The sequence below is a fragment of the Manacus candei genome, unplaced genomic scaffold (assembly GCF_025592945.1).
Source record: "Manacus candei isolate 608988 ecotype Guabito, Panama unplaced genomic scaffold, ASM2559294v1 h1tg000113l, whole genome shotgun sequence".
NCBI classification, from domain to species: Eukaryota; Metazoa; Chordata; class Aves; order Passeriformes; family Pipridae; genus Manacus; species Manacus candei.
In genome coordinates, this window is record NW_026138161.1 from 1,614,397 (window position 1) to 1,638,576 (window position 24,180).

Consider the following 24,180-nt stretch of genomic DNA (forward strand, 5'->3'; position numbering starts at 1 on the left):
GCCTACATTTCCTGCCCTTAATGTCTCACGGTAACTTCTGGGATCAGGAAAAGTTTGTTCTCCCTTGGAATACACTTGGGTATGTGCATAAAAGCATTTTCTAATTCTCAGCCTTTAATCAGAAACAAGCTAAGAAGGCACTGTACCAGATTAAAAGATGTGCTTACACAAAACCCCACTCAACCTGGAGCTCAGGAGTAAAATTAGCAAAGGGATTAAAACCACGAGGTCAAAGACTAAAATTTGTGATGAAATTAGAATCTTGAGAATAAACTTCTCGAGAAGGAGGAGAAAGTGCCCTGAAATTCCCCTCCTGCATGCTCCAAGTAGAGGATGCTGTAACTCTCTTTTCCTTTTATCCCACCTCATGGAACCGACAGAATAAAATATCCAGATAAAATATTTCAATCTGACTATGTTGGTTCTTTCACTTACAGAAATTTCAACAGACCTAAAATAAAAGTGTACTGTCCTTTCCATGAAGACATTTCCACTGCAAAAAAGCCCCTTTCACAGATAAACTGTTCCAGTTTCACCTCAGGATTTAACATAAAGCCAGGTCACTACTGACACTCCAAAGGCTGTGCCCTTCTTCCCCTATAAGGTCTGGAAGAGGAAAACCACACTTATCTGCCATTTTTTCCCTTGGACCATCTCTGCCTATAGTTTTGCTCATCCTATGCAGAGGTGAAATCTGAGGGATCCACACAAAACACACAGAAACGAGCTCTGATAATGCAGTCACTAGAAGGAATCCTTTCCCCCAGAGAATTTAGCACACCTATTTGGTACTTATATTTCCTTGGTCCTCAGAGATGTGCCACATGGGACTCCTCGCTTTTTGAAATAAGTTTGCTGCACTCTCTATTAAGTGCTTGATCAATGGACAGCTCTGTAGGTACTGCCTATAAAAAGGTAGGAATCTGTCCTTTTTTGTGGTAAAAGTGTGCATCAAATTTTCCAGTGAAAAATGGGCAAGATTAAAGCCAAAGCAAACAGAATGACTGATATGAAATGGGCCCAAAGTGTTTTAGTATATTTCTAAATGTCTCTGATATTCTGTATTTAAAGACTTTGACAACATAATTCTGTGAAAAAGCTTATTTATCCTGTATAAAGAACACAGAGCACTCACCTCCCAAAGGAAAGAAAATACTTCTGCGTGTTGCTGTGATAAATGTTTCAGACAACTGCAGAAAATCTCTCCTCTACTAACATGAAGGAAAAGAGAGAATAAACCTCACTTCCAGCTCTCCCATCCCAGTTCATTTATATATTCAGGGTTGAAAAAGAGGAAGAAAAATTCCTGACCATAACTAATTTTAACCTTTTCTAATGTCACCATGATCCCTGCTTAAAAATATTTTTATTAACTAACCCATACAATACTCAGCCACATACTTAGCCTAATTAGATTACAGGAATGGTTTTAAATCAGAAACGTTTAATTAGCAGCAATTATTTCCCATGTTATTCCCACTATGTTATGAGATGGCATGGATAATTTCATAAAGAAACAAAAAAATATATTTTTTCTTGCAATTCCATATTCTACTGTGATGCACAACACAGGCTTCACTTTCTGCCTATACATATAGATGCTACTACAGATAAGAAAAATAACTCTGAGTTAACAGATACTCACTTTCATACCTGAGCATCACAAATATACCCTGACTAAAGTCAGCTTGGGAGAGGAAGAGGAAGAGGAGATGGGAGCTGAAGATTTCCTTGTGTTAATGAAAAGATGCCCTGTAAATCAGCTTCCAAGATATCACGCTCCATGTTCTACCTTGTCACAAAAAGTGAAATTATTATCATGGCTATGGATCCTGTAGGTCTCCCCTCACTTTCAAAACCATAGAGGTAACATTCTGGTTGCTTGTGAAAAAAGGAGAAAAACTATGTCAAGACTTTGCCCTGGGACAACATAGATGGCCTGGTTCCAGTTACAGCCACACAAAACTACCTTGCTGCACGCCAGGTCAAAAGTTGTGCCACATCAGCAATTTGGGGAGAAAGATCAGGAAAAAAATTAATTACCATCTTCACAGGAACCATTTCAGGAAGAACATCACATGAGGATAGAGTCTCTGAGGATAACAATGGGGTAATTGTCAAAACATCTGAATCTGATCTATGAGACACCCAGACCACCCAAATGTAGTTCAGTAAAGTCCGTTGTTTAATACTGGCTTCTAAAATGAACTAATAGGATCAAAGCCTAAGAACTGGATTTGTCAAAAAAATAAAATTTGTCCTCATTTTGTGACACTTTTGCAACCACATCTTCTGACTCTGCTAATAATTTTCTTGATATTTTTATTTAGAAATCTTGAATGTGAAGCGACTATAAAATGACAGAAAGAGGATATTACAAATATAAAGTTGATTGCCAAATTTTATTTGGGGCAGGAAATGGAAGTAAGGTAACACTGTCTCACAAAACTCATATATATTCAATGTTAGTTTTTTTTAACAAAATAAGGATATTTAGTTTGGAGCAAGAAAGGGAGTTAAAAGTTTTATCATCTGCAGACTGAACACTGCATTCCTCAGCTGAGACAGTTTCACCTCCCACTCTAAACTTCCTTCCTTTCATGAGACTAATTTGTTTTGGCCTGATATTTTCTAACGTCAAGGTGAATGTTCTTATGAAATCTGAGGAAAAATTAATTTGACTGGTTTTCATTTGTTGTAGCTCTACATGAAAAATACAGTCTTCTTCATTAATTTTTGGAAGTATGTGTAAGAGTAACCACAGCTATAGGCAGAAATCAAATTCTATGCAATTATTGATCACACTGGGAAAAAAATACACATAAAAACTTTGAAAATATCCTTCCAATATTAAAAGCATTCAAAACCAACATGTTTGTTCATCAGCAGTAGAACTGACTTCATTATGGGCTTTTTTAAGGTTAATCCAAAATTTTTCAGACAGAAACAGGTTGTAAGAACAAAACCCAAGGAAATGTCATGTAGAAAGTGCAAACCAATCTAAAAACCAAAAACACTGAGACCCTGAATTGGTTTCTTGTTCTTCAGGGAAAAAAAAAATGTGTCTAATATTAATTTACTCTTAAGGTTTAGCACTCCAAGACCTACTGCTCAGAGGTCAGTGGCTTGATGTTTTATCTTAACCTTGCCTGTTAGTAGCTGTTATCTCACACTTCCTTTTTATAGCTAATATATCTGTGTTGTTTTGGAGGGTAAAAGGGGAGCAAGGAACAGATCCTTAAACTGGTTTAAAATGTTGTGTGTTGGTTGCAATGGGAAAGGTTTTCAGAAAATATGTACATGGTGTAAAAGCCAAGATCTCTTTGGCAGTGAATAAGACATAAAACTCCCCAAAGCTCCATCAGTGTTTTGAATATGTTGCCTAATATATTAAACAACTCACATCTCCATTGTCTATAACGGGACTTCCAAAACCTTTTGCATATTTATAGCACATACCTGTTGAGGCTTGGTCATGTCAGCCAGATATATCTTGCCATTCTGCTAAATAATATTGGCTCTGCCTTACACGTTACTATATCAATTTAAGAGATCAGGATATGTCAGGCATTTATGCCTACATATGCTCATCACATTCTTCTGAGAAGCAAGAGACAGGGACTAATTTCAGCACAAATCTGTACTGTTCCCATGTACCCTGGCTATATTAATCCTGGAACTATTTACCATGGAACACACTGCTCCTGGTAGAAAGAATTGCCTCTGGTCCTGTTTAGTAGGCTGCATCCCCTGAAGCAAAACAATGCACGTATTTTATTATTTTTTAAATTAGGATGAGCTACAAGGCTTACCTGATTTATTCCCACAAATGCTGTGGCTCATACCCACATGAACTCCTGGCTATCATGAAATGTCCTGACTGCAGGCTATTAGACCAGCCAGAGCAATGGACAGCATCCCCCATTTACCTCTGCCTTCACTCAGCTGTTAAACTGTAAATTGGTAAAAATTAAATGTCTCCTGCACTCTTTGAACTAGACCCAAGGTCTGAGCCAGTTATGTGGAGTCAACTATAGAAATTCAGACTAATTCAGTGCAGTCAGACTCTTTTTTTTTTTCCTGATTCCCGAAATATTTTAATTTGTTCATCTTGGTTCCCTGTAACTTGGAGCGTGGTTTGGTAGGCACTGTACAAAAACATGTGGAGTTCCTGCCCCCAGCCATTTAACATTTAAACCAATAAATCAAGCCTAGGTTTGGAGAGGAATAAAGAACTACAATATTTACCAAATGCCAAAGTTCACAATTCTAACAGATGTCAGATCTGTAAATGAAACTAAAAAGTTTCACATTCCTACATGAAAGCCTCAACCTTTAGACATGTCTGCCCAAAAGCTCTTGTTTCTCTGTCAAATGCTGCCAATTAAAAGAGACCACAGCTGACTCCTTCTCCTTTTCATGTACACATGAAAACACGTTACTTAACAACCTCCATTATACGTGATGATGCTTTGTTGCTACAATTACAACCCAAAAGACAATAAACTATGAGAAAGTCTGATTAATTCTGACACTCTAGTTGTAGCAACATCAAAACCATTAAAGATGCCATGCCACTGCAGAGATGTCTGTGTCATATTGACACAATGATGTGCCTTTATCCACAGTATAAATTTGGTCAGAAATATTAGTGCAGCACACAAAGGAAGAAAACAATAAATGCCTGGTGCAGAGATAAAGAACAGAGGACTCTGCTCCCTTTGAATTTATAATCACAAAGTGATATATTTCAGCAAACATCTTCTGTTGCTTTCCCAGCTGGCTGAAAATGGATTAGAAGGTGAGGATGCGTAACTTCTCTATGGTCCATTATTTCTTATTATCATCCAGATGGAGCATGGCTATTAGAACACCACTAAACACTCTAATGAACTGCAATGTTTTAGATTACTAATTCTTCAACAGTGTGTTTGTGTATCAATAATAGGCTGTAAAAACAACAACAACCTGACTAATTAGGCTGGATCAAATCTGCTCAGCTCAGCTTCCTGTCCCTCCTATTCTGGGTGTTCATGTGGGTGTTCAATTCTGATGCAGCTTCCATTAAACTACTTTCAAAGCCTCTAATCACACCGTGTAATATTGCAAGCATTTAGAGGCATTTGTTTAAATACTTATAAGAAGCATTTAAATAAAAATACACCCATGTTTAAACCATGAATAATTTTCTCGCTGTAACTCTGTCTGTAATGCAGGGGAGTTTAAATCTCACTTGTTCCTAAGACAGCTAGACGTGGGAGAGCCCTAGTATTTATCATTAAGTCCTCTGTTTAGCAAAGCACTCTAGGATTTAATTCATTAATATTTTCTGTTATTCCTGGTTTTTTGGAGGGGCTTTTAACAGGTATAACAGAGTCTCGATCTAAGCTTGTGCTTTCCCGTATTGCTCCATTAGCAGTTGGTGGAACATGTAAAATAGCTGCAATGTTGGACCCCAATCTGAAGCTTAGGAAAAAGTGGTTTTCTTTTTTTCAAAAATGGCCAAAGCAGGCTGTGGGATCTACAAAACAAAACTGTAATCCTGCTCCAAAGCTCATCAAGAACCACACGAGTAATGTGCATCTGTTACAATCCCTGAAAACTGCTAAGGAAGTTCTGCCAATGAAGATTTATTATTTTGAAATCGAGAATAATGCTTCAGATAAATCTCTCTAATTCTGCCATTTAACATCCCATTTAACAGTCAGTGCTACCCCTCGACTTCCCAGAGGAGACAGCAGAGCAGCCTCAACACGGGTGCAACACCTGCCTGCTCCTGCCCAAGGAACAGAAAGGGGACAAGGTGCTCAGTGACACCAATCATTTTCACTTCCACAAGGTCTCACGAGACACCAGCAGCTTCACATGTGTTTTGCTCCAAGCCATCTCCAATTCACAGAATCACAGAATATGTTGAGTTGGAAGGGACCCACAGGGAAAGATGCCCTCCTTGATCTGCTGCTTGTCAGCAGAGTTCATCTTGTGAATGAAGTGGAGATTGGTGGCCACCTTGGCCACAGCGACCACGAAGGGATTGAGTTTAAAATCTCCGTTTACAGGAGGAAAAGTGACAGCAAAACCTCAACTTAGGACATGAGGAGAGCAGACTTCAGGCTGCTCAGGGAACTAATAAATAAGGTCCCCTGCGAAAATGTTTTTGCAGGTGCTGAGGTCACCATCACTGCTGGTCACTTTTCAAACATCACCTCCTAAGGGCACAGGAGAAGCAATTCCCAAATGCTGGAAGTCAAGCAGGCGAGGCAGAAGGCCAGCTAGGCTGAGCAGGGATCTTCTCTTGGAAATAAGGCAAAAAAGGAAGGTGTATGCCCAGTGGAAGAAAGGTCAAGAGACAGGGGAAGAATTCAGAGATGCTGCTTGCCACTGCAGGGAGAGAATTTGTGTGGCCAAAGCTCAACTGGAATTGAAGCTGCCAGAAATGTGGGGGACAATAAAAAGAGTTTTTTCAAATACATTAATGGCAATAGGCAGAACAGAAATACCATTGGCCCATTATGGGATAAGGATGGTCACCTCACAAACAAGGGACAGGGACAAGGCAGAAGGGATTTAACACTTTCTTTGCCTCTGCCCTCAACATGGATAACTGACCTCAGAGCTGGAGGACCATCACTGCAAGAATGATCACCTCCCAGTAGACCCTGAAGTTGTCTGGGATCTGCTGCTCCAACTGGATGCCTACAAATCCATGGAGCCTGATGGGATTCATCCCAGAATCCTCAAAGAGCTGCTGATGTCATCGCAAAACCTCTCTCAATCATTTCTGAGCATTCTTGGGAACCCAGAGAGGTCCCAGCTGAATGGAAGCTGGCCAATGTTGTCCCAGTTTGCAAGAAGGGCAAGAAGGAGGACCCTGGAAATGACAGGCCTCTCAGTCTCACTTCAGTGCCTGGTGAAGTTATGGAGAAGATCATTCTGGGAAGTACGGAAAAACACCTGAAAGGCAATTGTCACATCACCATGCAGAAATCAGTGGCAGATATTTATAAACCCTTTTTCCATCAACCTCATCCTATTTCAATTCTGATTACGCTTCATAAAAGAGCTTTGAAATATGCTTTAATTTTCATTACACATTTTAGAAGAAATTAAATATTCTTCTCTATTAGAAAATCCTTCATGTTGTTATGCAACAAAAAAGTAGACAAGGTAAGATAAAAGCTTATTAATCTACTTTTGAAAAATATCTTTTTCTATCTGCTAGGTTTTCTTGCTTTTATCTACTTATTTAGTTTCCCCTGGAAAAAGAGAGAAATTACTGAAAGCTATTGCCCCCAAATATCTCTTTTCTCTTCTTTTTTCAAACTTCAAGGAAAATTCTACTCCCATCCATCTACAGTTCTTAACAGTGCATTATACCAAAACATGTGGATTTAAAACAAAAATATTTTAGAGAAATAAAGACAAGAAAAAAAGGGGTGGAATTAAAATTCCAACATAAAATCAGTATTTTTTCTTTCTCTAGTGTGAGTCTTAATTTTTGTAATGAAAAAGTCCTGATGAAAACACTGAGGCAAGAGTATTTAGCTCAGAATTATATTTCAGTTACAAAAGCTTTTAAAAACCAAAAAAAGTCAAAACTCCTCTACTGAAATTAATTTCCCTCTGTTTCCTACAGGGGGACTTGATTCAGACCCTCAGTGAGAACAGGCTCTTCTTCCATAAATAACTGAATCAAGAATCATCTCCTCCAAACAATGCCTTCTGAATTTGTTAGAGAATATGAACGCTACCACACAGACCTTGTACTTGCCAAAAAAAAATTATAAAATTATAGTTTTGTTTTAGCACTGGACACTACCATTCATTTCTCAAAGCCTCACACTATTGGGATGACAACAGCATTTCCCTGGGGAGCTGAACTTCCCCGGGATGAGGGTACCCCAGTGAGTGCATGAACATCTTACAGGTTAAATATGGAAGTGATGTAGGGTGAATATACAGCTCAAACTTTGCAGCCACTACATCATGGACCACAAAAAAATCACTAAATACTTAAGGATGGTCAACCACCTAGAGAAAGAGAGCTTGGCTAGCTTAGACTCACTTAACACACAACAGGGATTTGCAGCTGTACCTTATTCTCCAGCATCAGAGGGACATAGGGTTGGGAGTGATCTCAAGGGATTGCCTGGTCCAACTGCAATACTGAGGGAGGAGCAAGGATACCTGCAGCCAGACTGACAGATACTTATCAATGGAGTCCACCAAATCTCGTGGTGGCTCTGCCCATGACCTGAATTCACACACAGATGAGAAGTTTTGGTGAACTGACGTTAGAAATCCCCGTTTCCAACATCAGTCTTTCACTCCCTCCTAACTGACCTCATTGCCCTCCAGAAAAAATAGAGGATCAACACTTTTTTTTTCCCTCTCAAGCACACTTTTTCCATGGTAGAAGTCAACCTTCATGTACCCCTTAAGCTTTCATCAGCTTAAGCCAAAGTCAGTTCCTCCAACTATTCCCCTGAGATCCTGCCTTGTAACAAGTTTTTATTGATCTCCTATCTCTCCAGCTGGTCTACAGCTTCCTTAAGGAACTTTATTAAAAAAAAACAAATTAAAAAAAAATGTGCCTAGCCAATCCTAGTCCCTACAGAATAAATGCCCTCTTCAGTTTGCCTATGACACTGCTCCTGATACTTTGCAGAGTGAGATTTACAGATTTTAGCCCACTGTTGCATTGTTACACTCAGTCTGCAGTTGCCTATCACTTTCCCCATCTATTATCCTCCAAAATCCTCTCCAGCCTCTCAGCAGCAGAGCCATTTATTCCCTATGCTGCACTTATGCATTTGATTTGCCCTCTTTACATGTGGTGCATTGCATTCACTTCTGCTGACATTCACCTTGATGATTCTGGGATGCCTTTCCAATTTACTGGGATCATTATGGATTCTGATGCTGTCATCCAAACCACTCGCAACCCTCCCCATAACTCTCCCGATGTGCTCTCTCTCTCTCTGCTCTGTCACTCAACTCTGCTAATGAAAATGTTGAATGGAATCACACACAGGGCAAAAATTTCCCTGGTAATTTCCTCCAGCTTTGACAGTGAAGCCCTTGATTATATTTCGAGAGAGGTTGTTCAATCAGTTATCGCCGACTTTGTTATGACTGTGTTGAGATCATCTTTCACTCGTTTGCTACAAGATGACTATGTAGAAAAGTGTCAGAAGCCTTTTAAAAAGTTCAGATATATCGTATCTACTCAATTCCTCTTATTCTCCAGGCAGTTATCTTGTCAAAGAAAGAAATCAGATTAATTTGCCACGAACTCATCTCGACACATCCGTGCTGGCTGCTGGCCAGCGGAAGAAAACTAGTTTTAATCATTTATGACCAAAATATTCCTACTGAAACACAACTGGATTTGACTCAGCAGGGTGCACAGCAGGTACCCAGGGAAGAGATGCCAGTTTGGATCCTCTCCTGTCCTTCCTCCACATTGAAGGGAAAGGGGTAGAGCTCTTCAGGGAGGAACCTGCAGTCATACTCCCACGTAGAGTATGCTTCCACCAGTGGAAAATTTTTCCTGAATCTACCAAAGTTCTTGCAGAAAAAGCTACAGGAAAGATGAATGAGGACGAGAGATGTGCAGGATGAGTCCTCAGTGCTCTCAGAATTTTCAAGAGGAACATGACATTGTTACTTCAGAACTCCAGAAATGAAGCAAGGAGAAACCAAAAGCCAGTATCAGTCATCTTTTATCCAATTACCTGGTATCTCTAACTACCACCAAACATGTTACAGTATCACAGGCAGTACTGCAATAATGAAACCTCCCAGAGATTGGGGCTTTTTATATATTTAGAAAAAACAAAGCCTCTCCGGATATCCAACAACGTCTCACAGGTTTTCAGGTCTGAAAGTCAACCTAACAAAATTAAAGCCAGGAAATCTCTTGCTGGACCTGAAAAAAAATAGTATTTTAAGGCCTGATACCACTCGTATGATCAATTTTTCTACACTGGGACACTTCCTTAAACAACTTGTCTCCTTGCTTAACTGCCCATCCTAACTTTTCACACACTCCAGATGATAAACCATAGCACTTACCTGCAAGAAAAACTGGGCCAATATTAATGAGATTTAACAGCAAATACCTGTTTTATCCACTGAAAGTAGGGCCCAATGAGGAACCCAGCTCCACTGAAATCAGACAGGATCTACCTGGTAACTGGCCTGACTTAGCTGGGTAACTCTCCTTTTTAAATGCCAAACACACACAGAGATTCTCTCGTGAGTTCACAAAATTAGCCAAGGATCTCTGTGCAGACACAGACTCAGATCACTCGCCTGGCTTTCAGAAACTTCAATACAGGAAAACACAAACAATCTCCTGAGCCCCTTCCATCCAAGCAGTGTGATACCTTGGGGGGTACCTTTTATTTCAGATTTGTTTATCCCTCTAGCACAATATGCTATAAAGCTTTGCTGTGTTGTGTTGTTAGCTAGTCGGATATATTTGCTGATCTAGTTGGACTAATTAAAACTTTTTCCTTCCTGAGAGATACAGTTGTTATGAGTAATCCAGGACAATGTGATAATCCCTCTGGGATAATCTCAGGTGATTACTTGCACTATATGTGAGCATAAAGGTTGATTTTCTCCATTTACATATAATTTATTTAACATCAATTTTCAGTTGTTTTAAATAATATAGCTCAATAGCAGGAAATAACATTTCTTTCTTCATTGTTACCTCTCCCACTCACTGTCCTACCTCTCTTGACACCATAATTTCATTTAAGACAATGACAATAAAAGTAAACCTTACATAAACACATGCTAGCTATAACCTTGAAAAAAAAAATCCCATAAAGCTTCCCAAGGAGACTGCTTTACAGTTTTAAAGCTCTTTTATATAAAGACTTTTTACTATCAACTAGAACCCAAATATCTAAAAATCTACTGCCACCCCAGAGTTAAAGCAAAACAAGGCACATATGGCCCCACTACAGTGTGTCTCCCAACTGTCCTTGTTCTATCCACTCCAATCTGGTGCTGGAGCATGTCCAGAGAAGGCCAGTGGAGCTGGGGAACAGTCTGGGGAATAGGTTTGATGAAGAGCAGATGAGGGACCTGGGGTTGTTTATCCTGGAGAAAAGAAGGCTCAGGGGATACCTTATTGCTGTCTACAACTGCCTGAAAGGAGGTAACAAGTGACAGGATGAGAGGAAATGGCCTCAAGTTGAGCCAAGGAAGGTTTAGATTGGATGTTAGGAAAAATTTGGAATGGGCTGCCCAGGGCAGTCACCATCCCTGGAGGGATTTAAAAGATGTGTAGATGTGGCACTTAGGGACACAGTTAGAGGTGGGGTTGGCAGTGCTGGGTTAATGGTTAGACTTGATCTTAGAGGTCTTTTCTCACTCTTACACTGAAGTTCCATTAAAAAGTGGATGATGCCAGACCTTTTACTCCCTAAGAGTAACTTGTTTTTTTACTGTAGGCTACTGATATGATTATACTCTCTTTTCCACGCAGCTGTTCAGAGAATATTAAGATTGCCAAGTTCAGCTGCTGCACTGAGACCAGTACCCTGACTGGAAATACTCCTGCTCCACCTATGAGACATAACTAAGATTACTTACAATTAAAAGAAATCACAGAAAGATCTTGATATCCATGCTTTGTAGAGCTAATAGCACTTGGACTATGGTTTAGCAGTACAAAAGTGTCAAAATGCTTTTTCAATGGCACTCAAAAGGGGAAATTTCCACTTGCAAGGCAACTTCTTGTAACTTTCTGTATGGCTTTCTTCCATTTGCACTTATGGGTAAATACAAATGAACAGTTTTGCTGTCTCCTGATTTGGATGTTAAAGAATTTATCACCTTCCTCATTGCCTCATCTGAAATACTAAGCTAATAAATTCATCCCCAGTCTCACTTAAAATGGCATCACTGACCTAGCTGTTACATAAATCTTTACCTCTAGTCTTCAGGTGTCCTGTTGCCTTTTGAGAACCCTTCTTCAAGCTCTGAAATATCAAAATATGCTCCCTTCAAAGACAAGGGTACTGGTGCTGCAGAAGGTTAATTCTGGTATTACATCCAGCAGGATAGTGGTGATGAGGTCAAATGCCCACCTGCCCAGAACAAGACAGCTAAAAATACACCCAAATCAGCCCTTCTGGGAACACCTTTGACACCCTGTCTTAATGTTTAAAACCACTCTGGGTCAAGCTAAGTCCAACGCAGCAATAACCTGCAAGCAATCCCTCCAGGGGGTGCAGGCTGTCACCCAGTTCTGCAGCCATGTCACACTGATGGCTATGGAAGCATCCTGCACACACCCACTAAATGCAGTTTGAGGATTACATCTGTGTGTGCTGAACAGGTTGTCCAGAGAAGCCATGGATGCCCTGTCCCTGGACGGGTCCAAAGCCAGGTGGGCTTGGTCTTGTGGAAGGTGTCCCTGCTTATGGCAGGGGGTTGGAATAAGAAGAGCTTTAAGGTCCCTTCCAATCCAAACTGTTCTACGATTTTGTGATTCTAAGAAGCATTTAGGAGTTCACTAGTGAGGCCATGCTGTTGTTGAAAGAGACATATTCCCGCTCCCATCCCACATTTTAAGAAACTGCAAGGAGCAGTGCAAAAATTGGCAGGCCTCTACTGCTGAAGAGGTCAAACAAATCCTTCTGCAGCTCCTGGACAGGTGATGCAGAGCCACATCTCTCCACATCCCACATCTCTGCATGAAAGGAAACTGCCCTTACACAGAACTGACTCTTGTAGGACACCTTTAGGGCAGAGCTGGATTTCAACTATCACTAAACACTTCAGCCTACGAGTTCCTACAGATGTAAAGCCTTCTTATATTACTATTTGTTGCTATGAGAAATATGATTTAATCTACGTTACTGGCAATGATTTTTGCTAGAAGGTGCTATCTTACACATACATTTTCCTCAGGATCAAAAATTAAATCCTATGGACTCTTGGGATTGCTTGTCTGGGAGTCTGCCAGACAAGCGCTTTCCTACATTCATACACTGTTGTGTCAGTGCGTGGGCTCAGCCACTGCCTAACAAATTTACTAGATAAACCTCCATGATTCATACAAACAGCACTCAAGTGGCTAACTACCATATATTGGCAGGGAACTGATGAATGTTACATGAACAATGAAAGAACCCACTTAAATAATGAATTAGGTTTGACGGATCAACGGAGAGATGACTGACAATCCCTGGCAGACCATGTCACAACTCCAAAAAATAAGAGGTGAGCAGCAGCAAGGGGGGATGACATGAGCATTGTCTGCCAAATACAGGAGGCTTTAGGACCAGGGGTGGCTTAGATAAGAGCATCTCACTCATTTTAAAAAGGAAAGAGCATGTCCTATTCTCTTTGTTTAGTAAAATTAAAAGCAGAGGAGGACATCTTTGTGTTCAGCAGACATATCTAGGATATCTAGGATATCTACATTTATGTGTCTAGCTGACATACCTAGGATATCTATGAGTTTAGCAGACACCTTCTAGTGGAAGGTGTTCCTGTTCATGGCAGGGGGTCTGGAACTAGATGTTCTTTAAAGTTCCTTCCAACCTGAACCATTCCATGATTCCATGACAAGAAGAACCCACCCACACTTGCCTTTGTCATCTCTCCCCTTAACAATAAGAACTTGGGTTCAAAGTGACAGCAATTGCATCTGTTTCCTTTTCCTACCTTAAAGTCATCAACCTGGGTATTTTAAGATGTCAACAAGAAGGCAGTATTTCAAGCCATTAAACTAGAAACTTATTTTTTGAAAGAAGTGTCAAGAAATTGCTCACATTTTCAAGAGAAGTTATCCTGTACAATCACCACAACAAATTCTTCTGCTCATATGCAAAACCAATTTGAATTACCAAGCCTGTCTTCACCATAATTTAAAACCAGTCACTGAAAAATATCATCTCCCCCACAACAACCTCCCCATAAAACTGGAGTAAACAGATGCCAAAGTAACAAAGTATGTAGATAAAGAAGAAGAACAACAAAGGACGAACAACAAAGCACCTTTTCTCAGCTCTTCTGGGGACTGATTGGTAACTAAGAGATTTTTCTATGTCTTTCACATCCTGAGAAGCAGTGAAGTATTCAATGTTTATTGACACTCTTCCCTTCGATATCATGTTCTGACCTTCCCTCTCAGTAAGGATCGTCAGAGCATTTCAGTGGAATATACTGGATTTCTGTTGTTGCCTGGATGAAGTATGCACTGGGCTGGGCTCACTCAGTTGGACGAAGAAACTCATGTAAATACCACATTTATGGCACATAAAAATGTGCCACATTTTTACTGACTTTGCAATCTGCTGTGTGCCATTCAGAGCAATTTCATTTTTACACATGGACAGAGGTAAATCAGAAGCACACAGGAGTGTGTCAGAGCCCCTCTGAGCTGCAAGTTGGGTGTTGTGCTTTAACTCAGCAGGCAGCTAAAACCCCCACAAGCTACTCACTCACTCTTCCCCCAGTGGGATGGGGGAAAGAATGAGAAGAAAAAGTAAAACTCATAGGTTGAGATAAAGAAAGTTTAATAGGACAGAAAAGGAAGAGGGGGAATAATAAAGATATGATAAAAGAATACAAGAAAAAAGTGGTGTCATATGGTGTGTAAGGTCCCTTTGGCCAGTCTGGATCAGCTGTCCCAGCTGTGTCCCCTCATGGCTTCTTGTGCCCCCCCAGTCTCCCCGCTGGCAGAGCACGAGAAGCTGAAAAGTCCTTGACTCAGAGTAAGCACTGCTCAGCAATAACTAAAACATCAGTGTGTTATCAACATTATCCTCATTCTACAGCCAACACACAGCACTGCACCAGCTACTAGGAGGAAAATTAACTCTATCCCAGCCTCAGCCAGGACACTGGGAAGCTGGTCACTTTTCTCCCAGTGGAAGCACAGGAAGGAAGGAGGCATATGGCAGTACATGAACTCTTGTTCCTTCAGAAAACCCCACCTCTCCTGAATTCTGCAAGCTGTTTCACCTTGCCATACTGCCACCTTTCCCAAAACGCCTTTTGCCTTTTACTGACTTTCTGCTCACTGAAGTCCTGGCAGTGGGGAGTTGCAAGACAGTAATAATGGTGTATGAACCAAAAGTTTCTTTCTGTTTTCTCTCTTGACTAATTCTTCTTTTTTATTTTTCCTGTGAAAGGCACAAGCCCTGTCAATTTTACATCTGCATCTATGGCTGGGCTGCAGAAGCCTAAAACCTGCTTGTGGACCGAACTAGAGCAACATGCAGCAGCAGAGACTGAGCTTCTGTTTGGGGGCTGTGAGCTGATAGAAGATAATGGAAGGTTTACAAGACAGGACCTTCTTGAATGATAAATGATTCCTCGTCCATTCAAAGGATCTGACAGACCTATCTATTTGTTCTGCTCTGCACAGAGAGGGGATAAAATAACCTAGATCAACACAAAAGGTGCTACAAAAATCAGATTTTCAATGCATATTCAGCAACTCTAGGCAGCAAATGCACAATAGGTATTTAAACAATAACCCTTGTAAAAACTTGCTCCCTTGTCATAGGATGCTTTATGTTTGCTATTTTTAGCTTTTCAAGTGTCAAGAAGCAGCAGAAAAAATATTGCTGAACAGCACTGGACACCAAGATAAAACAAGTCAGGCAAAAAGAAATCTGAAGTAAGCTCTGAAAGATGAGGTTAAGTTATTCAAAGTTCTCTTTCCTGCAAGACAGGTGATGTATTTCAGTCTAAATATCCCACTCAATCTGTCCTCAGTGAACAAAGAAATGACAAACTGCCAATCAAACTGAAAAGCATCCCCATTCATCAGGGCTTCCCCCGCCACTGCCCCGCACGGAGCGATGCTTTATCAGCACCTACAGAATCTGAACCTGGCTATTTTTAACAAGTACACCACTTTGCAATCCTGCCCACCAGAAGGATTTGCAAGTCTTTCCAAATACTCCTCCCAGGTCCTGATAACTTTGCTGGCATGAATAGGAAACTTGGGGTTTTCAGAACAAGCCGCTTCTCGCTGACAAGGCAGCGAAGATTTCCTTTCCTATCTGCAGTTTGCATGAGTAGGCAGCTGGGATTGTGATGAATTACTATCTCTGATTCCAGTGCTAAGTTTAAGACATTTATTTGGCAGAGTCTGTTGGAAAAGGCACTGCCAATATCAACTATTGGTATTAGCAAACTTTTTCGGGAGAACTACCAAAGGTATTTCACAGCCTCTCTCTGCTTATAACAGGAGTCTGTTTGGGAAGCAGAGATTTTTACTGATTGAACTGTAATTGAATTTAGCTGAATGTTTATCTCAAAACACAGTTTCAAAAGAGAAACTAAAACATCTTGGTTCGAAAACTACTCAAATAATTTTCAGTTCTTAGTTACAACTTTTCATGGGCCCGAATCCTTCTCCCAGGCTCACTGGCCACTTTGATTGCCTGAGAAATTGCCTTTTCGACTGATTGTTTGCTGTGCCTTCCTATTTCATTTTGGAGCTCAGAGTGTCAGGCTTTCAGCAGCTGGCCCTGCAAAGCATGTCTATAAAATCCTGCAGGTCTGATCTCTTTGTAGGAATATTGCAAGTATGAAGCCCATGACCAGTGCATGTCTGGGAGTTGGTGTATTTTCTAACCAGTATTCAACCAATCAAGGAACTGATCTGTATTATCATCTGGATTTCAGGGGCAGCCATCACACTAATGTGCATGAATTGTGAATCTTTAAATCTGCATTGATGTCATTGCAAAAGATTCAACCATTTGATGATAATTGAGCATTTTCACACTGGTAAATAAACTAAAGTACTCTTCTTGCAGTCCACAATGCTCTTCACCTGACTCACAAGAGAAGACACATCACATTTGATGGTATTATTTTTATGCAATAAGCAACTCAACTGTCCTTTTGCCATGCTTCTTAAATTTTAGAATCTACTTTTGACTTTGTCTAAAAGCCTTATATAAACCTACCCAAGGTTTTCCACCTATTAAGCTCACAGTTACCACTTACAAATTTGACATGGACACTTAATAATTTTGTATGTAGCACTTATAAAAACTTTTTAAGATCTGACAGTGGCACATACATAGGCTGTGGTAAAAGCCAGCTTTGATACTGCAGTGTCTTCTATTCCCCATCTTTAACATGTTTCAGAGATGAAAAAGCAAGAACACAATCCACCTAGAACAAATACAAAGCAGCTTACAATCACCACTTCATTTTCACTTACTGAGGCCATGTATGTATTTTGCTGTTGTTGTTATCATTATAAATAGTAATTCATAATGTTTTTATGAACATAATTCATTATGTTTTTATGGCTCTCACCCCACCCTAAGCCATCTACCACTGAGTTCCTCCTGTGGGACCCTCCTCTGCAGAACAACAGAAGTCCCCACCAAAAAAACCCCAAGGGACATAAACATTACAATATATATTCACTTTATTCTCCAGGTCTCCAGATTCTGTAAATACCACAAAGCGGTTTCAACAAATGGCACAACAGCACCTAGAGGGTTTTGATGACCTGTCTGCAACGGCTCATTGATGTTCTGCCTTGGGGATTTGCTTTTTATGAAGTTGGAAATGTTTTGGAACACATCAACCCATCATGTAGAGATGATGTTCAGCAGAAATTTCATTGCACCACACTGCAAGAAGAGTCCTAAAACCGCAACCTCTCTTTAAAAAGCACTTCAAAATCTCCAAACAAATGGATTTAATCTTCTAAAGACCTAGAAAGACTGTAGCAAGAAAGCTTCCTTTTTATAGTTCAGTATTTCTCTGAGATGAGCTCAAAGTGTTAGCTGAGATAATTATCAGAGAGATTATGCAGATCTTATTATCAAAAGGTTTTGTTTGCTCTCTTGTTACATAATTGCTTAGTGTTTGTATGGAGCTCAGAAAATAGAAAGCAACAGAGAAATACCAAGAATTATTTAACAGAAAAATAATTCTCTGAAATGGTATTAACATTTTAAGTTGTCTTCACTATCTTTGGAAGATTCCTATTAACCTGTAGAGATGCTCAGTGGTCTAACCTTGCCAGTACATGAAATGAGAAATGTGCCTTACCACTATTGATTTTAGAGTATTTCAGTGGAGCTCTGAAACAGCAGGAAGCAGAGAAAAGGTGCAGTGTAGTGTCTTATCATTTCCTTCACTTCTAGCTTTGCTAGTGACAAAGGTCACCACATTCAGAAGATAAAATTCGGACTTGTAACTCAAACCATTACAATAAAGTACACAATCACTTTATAGAATCACTAAATATTTCAAGAATTGGATAAAACCACATGAAATGTTTCCAAGCTTGTGCAAGTTTATAAGCAAAACTCAGTCAGACTATCTGAATTGGAATATACTTTGTACTTTTAACCAAATTCTAGCCAAGACCTTTCAAATGTGATAAAAGCCATCTTTAAAGTGAAAAGTTGAGGCCCTGAATTCAACACAAACTTGTCTGTGGGCACACTTATGTACCCAGAACACTTAGTTTTGCAAACAACTTAAAAGCTACAGCAGCTACATAATTTCCATTCCCGCTTTCCATAATTCTGAGTTCATTTTGTGATTATTTACAGGGCCTTCAGATTTTTTAGGATGTCAAGAAAGCTTACAGCAAGCGTGCTACGCAACCCTCATGCCAGCCACAGAACTCCCCTTGGGTTAAACACAGCAAAATTGAGTTCTACTTACAGCCAACCATCATCATGGCCACGGAAAAAATCTTCTCTCCATCAGTGGTCGGTGCTATGTTTCCAAATCCTATCGTTGTAAGGCTTGTCATGGTAAAGTAGAGAGAGGATATGTACAAGGAGTCTTTGCTGGGTCCTCCTTCCCACTGCCCCGAGCCAGTGGTGTTGTATCGATATGGTGTCCCAATGCTCAGGGCCAACTGGTAGAGCCAACTGTCTGTTTTGATTGTGTTGGTGAGTTCATCTATAACCTCGTAGTCCCCGATGCTGTACCATATGCAGGCTAGCCAGTGGGCCACCAGCCCAAACACACACACCAACAGCACCAGCACAGCAGCACCATATTCCAGATAATGGTCCAACTTCCTGGCAACTCGACCGAGCCGTAGAAGACGCACCACTTTTAAGGAACTGAAGAGGCTACTGATTCCCTAGAAAAGAATAAAAATCGTTATTTGATCTGATATATCCTGCTGGTTAGCACAGAAGACTGTACAGCAATTCCTACATCCCCTTTAAATCTTTCTATACAGTTTTTCAGGCCTCAGATAACAGAATACAAAATCAAACCCTTCTCCCCCTACAGTGCTTTTGTCCCCATCAGGCTGAATCAAGTTCGGCACTCATTAGGTGGATAAATTATTTTGTTCGAGTTCAGTCTTTCAAAGCAAGAGTTCTGTAGAATCCAAAGTGGGAAATGGCAAGTTTATTACTAAAAGGAGTGATTCAATACTTCGCAGTTTGAAGTAAACAGGAGACTGTTTTGACCTCAAGGAGATCAAACGAGGTGGAAGAGCAGTCACAGATGGAACTACACCATCCAAGTGGAGTCTTCTCAAAGTTTCTCAGAGAAGAGTATTCTATTAAATCCAAGCAGAGGATTATTATTCTGGTCAAAACAGTGGTCTACCTACTTCAACAACCCTCAACATTAACAGATGCTCCAAAGAAACATCAGAAAGTAATCATAGCAGGTAACTCAAGAGAAATCTGCCTATTGTCACTCTCATCCACCAAAGAGGAGCTGAGTGGCTTCCTCTAGTCCAACAGCCTCCACCCCTTAATAACCTTCACCCCAGGTAACATAAGTGTGGCTCTTTTGTTAGTTATAGGAAGGCTCACTGACTGAACACGGAATTAACAACTCTGGTCACATCACCCTTCTGAGTGAGGGTAATACAGACCACAAGGCACATGCCTTTGCATAAAGGGTTAATTTCCTTTCCAGTCAACAGACATATTTTTCTAAAGCAAGTGTTTGTGCAGTGGTTTGATTTTTTTTCACACAAGATACATGAAGTACAAATAAATGGAAGTACAAATATTTAGGGAATAAGAGCACAAGGACCATCAAGAAGTTAATAGAAACATCTGAGAGGGAATAAGAAATGTGCATGTCCTCCTCAATGCACAAATGGTTTGTGCTGTATCTTAATAGAGTTTAGAGATGCAGAAAGAGAACAAAAATATGTTCCTGATCTATTGCAATCCCATGATATATCTAACTTGTGCATTAAATTAATTAGTGGCTCAAAATAGAAGGTTTGTAAAGGAAGGTTTCTAATATAAAACATTCAGAAGCTGAAGACATTTAATTTAAAGTAGAAATTAAGACATAGAAAGCAATGAGGCAAACATTCCTAGTTACTGCGCCAAGATTAAATTGCCCTTTTCTATGCATCATTATCAAATCAGTCTAGTCAAAACACTAGCTAATTATATTATCAAACAGTAAAAGACTGGAGTTTCTGGAGTTTTCCATACCAGAAAAACATACATCTCTTTTGCACCTCTGTTTCTTCCTCTTTTGCATCTTCTTTCCCTTTTCCCAACTAACATTTGAAGGGTAACACACATCTGATATTTCTAGATGTAATCTGTTTGGCACAGTTCTTGTATGCTTTTCAAATCCTGTTGGAATGTGTTTCAGATCCCCAAATCCTTAATAAATTGAAGCTCTATATTTGCATTCAAGCTCTCACGATGACTAATGCCACAGAGGGAAGTGGAATTTTCCCATTTTGATTTCTGTATTTTGCATTTACACAAGACAGAGATGTAGTTCATTATTCTTATTTCCATCTAAATGTATATCTACTTATTTGCTTTAGGATATATGACTGTGAGGCACTCTAAGCAGCCAACTGCTCCAGTAAACTGGGAAGTCCCTTACAACATTCATGACACAATGGACTGGGGACAATGGACTACTGAATGAAGGTCCCACCCCACAGAAACAACATCTACATTAAAAAAAAAAAAAAAGAAAACTATAGAGTAGTTTAATAGTGTACTTCATTAAATTATCCTTCAGTGTGGTTCAGTGAATTAACCTTGATTTTATAACTTGCTGTGAAACCAGAGGGAGAAAACAGCAGGGTGGTTTTTTGCAGGACCAAATCCTGTTGCATTGGTCAAGCAGAGATGCATTACTTCCATTGTTTCCATTTTACTTAAAGATTCACCGTTCCTTACCAAGATTAAGGCTAGGGAAGGAGTTAAAGACCTGGAATTCAAACTTGGGAGTCTCCATTTTTGCACCCAGTAGTTTAAGTTCCTCCCAGCAACACAGCTTACACCGCACTTTCTACTGCACAAACCCAAAGGGAGAGTCAACCCTTGAACAGGACAGTTTACAGTGTGACACTACATCTTCTCTCTCTCACTTAAGAGGACAGCTTAGCATCGGAACAACTAATTTGAACAGCATTTAATTCAAAGTCTGGGAGAGAGTTTATGCTGTCTTTTTTTTTTTCATACACACAGAAAACAATCGCATCTCTTATGTACAGAACAAAGAGAAATATTTCATTCTAGCTGAAACTGTAATTTATTATTTCCAAAGAGTAATACCTTTAAGTAAGTTTCACTGTAAATTTTAAAGCCAGTTCAGTCTGACTCCTTACTTTAAGACTAAGATATCAGAGAGATATTTATTGAGCATTCACATTCCATGTCTAATCTTGCAAAATATAAAGACAATATTGGAAACTTTAAAAGCCTCTTTCATAAAGCACTACCTAGAAGAGAGCAATTAAGCACATACTAAATGAGCATGTGATATATTGCACTGAGGACTGGGTTGGATCAAGTCCATACCTTCATACTCAAAAAATTGCTGATGATGAATGCACAGTGGTTAACATGCAAAGCTCTGCCTGAGATTCAGCAACAATCTCCTTGGTGGAAATTACCTGAAAGACTAACTGCTTTGAATTAAGTTTCAGCTATTAAGAAATTCAGTTTTCTAAACTCAACTGATTGCCAGCTGCCTTTAATTTCATTTTTCTTTTAACTGTTTTTGTGCTCGGTGATGAATATTTTGGAAACCCTTCTACTACAGGATGAGCATCTGCTCTAACAGAAGCAACCTCAGCACTCAAGGAACAGAAAGGTGATCAGGAATTTTGAGTGGAGCATGTAATCCTGTTTGGTTCTAGCATCGTGTAAATAACACACATTTTTGATACTGAAGATCCAAACCATCTGGGAGGAACATTTGTGACTCTGTAACTGTATTTAGTCAACTGAGCCAACTGCCTGTAACATCTGTGTTCTCTAACTGAGAATATCTCATGTTATGAACCATCCAATCCAGCCCCTTGAGGTTTTGACTGATGTATTTTATCATGTCCTAATCAGATGAGGACATTCAGCCTGCTCATCATCAATCATCTCAGCTACAGAAATCTTCCAACTGAAAAACCACCTACTTCAAAATTGCATTTCATGTGTCAAGTTTGGAACCAAATTCCTGTCTGACACATATCATCTACTTAAGTATTACAAATGTCAGTCACGGGAGACCTTCCCAGGGACTTCTAAGGCCTTTGGATCAGGAGAGGACACAAGAAGTAGCTCTGAACCAGGCATTTTCGTACAACCATTTCCATTTAGGAGGCACTTGAAGCCATACGAAGGATGTAGACAATGTCAAATTTATCCAGAAAGATACTTTTGAGGAATGGATGTTCAAACTTTGGAATTAAATTAGACATTCATGATTAAACAAAACCTAAGTTTCTTGATGCAAGCACCTTGCAGAGTCTGTGTTCTCAAATTCTCTTGATACATTAAGAAATGAAATTCAGTCTGATAGTGGAGGCACAACTGATGACAGCACTCAATCTGACACACAGAGGGACCACTCCTTCCTTTAAAATTACCTGAATCTTGTCACTTCAAACCCTAGATGTTACCACATTGTCAAACTTCAGTCTTCCGGGACTAAAGAAGTGTCTAAACTCTGTGTCTACATCCAGCTAAACTTTTCTGACCACAAGACCGAGAAAGATGTTTCCTGCACTTGCAATACACTCCGTGGGAACAGACCTCTGCACCTCCAGCAAAAACAAGGAGCAAAGTTCTCCTGCACTTAATGAATCCCTGATAAGCCAGGCAATAGGAAGGATGAAGTGATCAAAATCATGTTATACAGGAGTCAAGAGCCCAACATGCAAGAAGGTGAAGGGAACGTTGTCACCAAAGGAAAATGAAGGTTAACAAGGGCAGGAAATCATTTGAGTCCAGAATGATTCTGCCAGAGATGTCTCCTAAACCAGGGAAGAGAGGCTGGAGTCTGTTCTACACTAAAGGAGCAGCAGAACAGCAGAGCTACATGTTTGAAAGATCTGAAAAAGATTTCATCAGCTGGTTCATTTCTAATCTAATAAGTCTTTTCTGCAGTAGGAAATTATTGTATAAATGTTTTTAAAAAGGAAAATAAAAACAAAACCAGCCATTAGTTTCAACCATCTAAATATACAAAAATCTGCTTAAACCTCAAAATTAAATCCCAGTAAGCTGAAATGGTAAATCATGCATAACTTTTTCTTTCTACTAGGGAACAATGTGTTTTTAACTCTAGGCACTTTTTCAATTAGATTTCACTCCATGATTTTTTATTTATTTGTTGTTAGCTGTGGGTATATATGCATCAGCAACAACCAAAAAAAAATGAAATATGCATTTTAAATGTGTTCTAAAACTGAAATCCTCTGAGCTTTGAAAATGGGGATAGGTAGTGCATCATTTAACAGAAAACACTGTCTCAGAAAAGGTCAGAGAAAACAAAAAAGAAAAACTTTTCACTATGTTTTGATGTTCAGCACATTGTGGTTTTAAAGAATTTATGGAGTGGCAAAGGACCAGAGCTTGGAACCTTTCTATGAAATGTAAGGTGTGCTGCCACTGCAGTCAAAGGTTGCTTGCAGCATGTACAGACCTTAAGCTGAATTTAAGCTAATATGCTTAGAGGTGCGGGGCACAAGCAATGACAGCAACCTGCATTCAGCAAAACCAGCCATTAAAGGGATCAAATCCTCTGAGGGATTTGCAACCCAGGCTCAGCAAGAGCAAAGTGGCTCTGTGTAAGCTGAGCCTGAGTACACCTGCACACGCCATGGCCACACCACAAATGAGCTCCAACCACCCTCCTGGGGTGGGATTCATATCACACAATGCTGCAACCCGATGGCAAACCATCCTGCCT

The 24,180-nt window shown here is 39.8% G+C and overlaps 1 protein-coding gene across 1 annotated transcript in view; it reads right to left on the minus strand.

The window, feature by feature from the left end:
• KCNH5 (potassium voltage-gated channel subfamily H member 5) overlaps positions 1 to 24,180 on the minus strand; it is a 161,674-nt gene that overhangs the window by 75,989 nt on the left and 61,505 nt on the right. Inside the window, exon 7 of the mRNA XM_051769866.1 lies at positions 18,691 to 19,120. Coding sequence (XP_051625826.1) covers positions 18,691 to 19,120 — 430 coding nt within the window. The remainder of the gene's footprint in view (positions 1 to 18,690; positions 19,121 to 24,180) is intronic.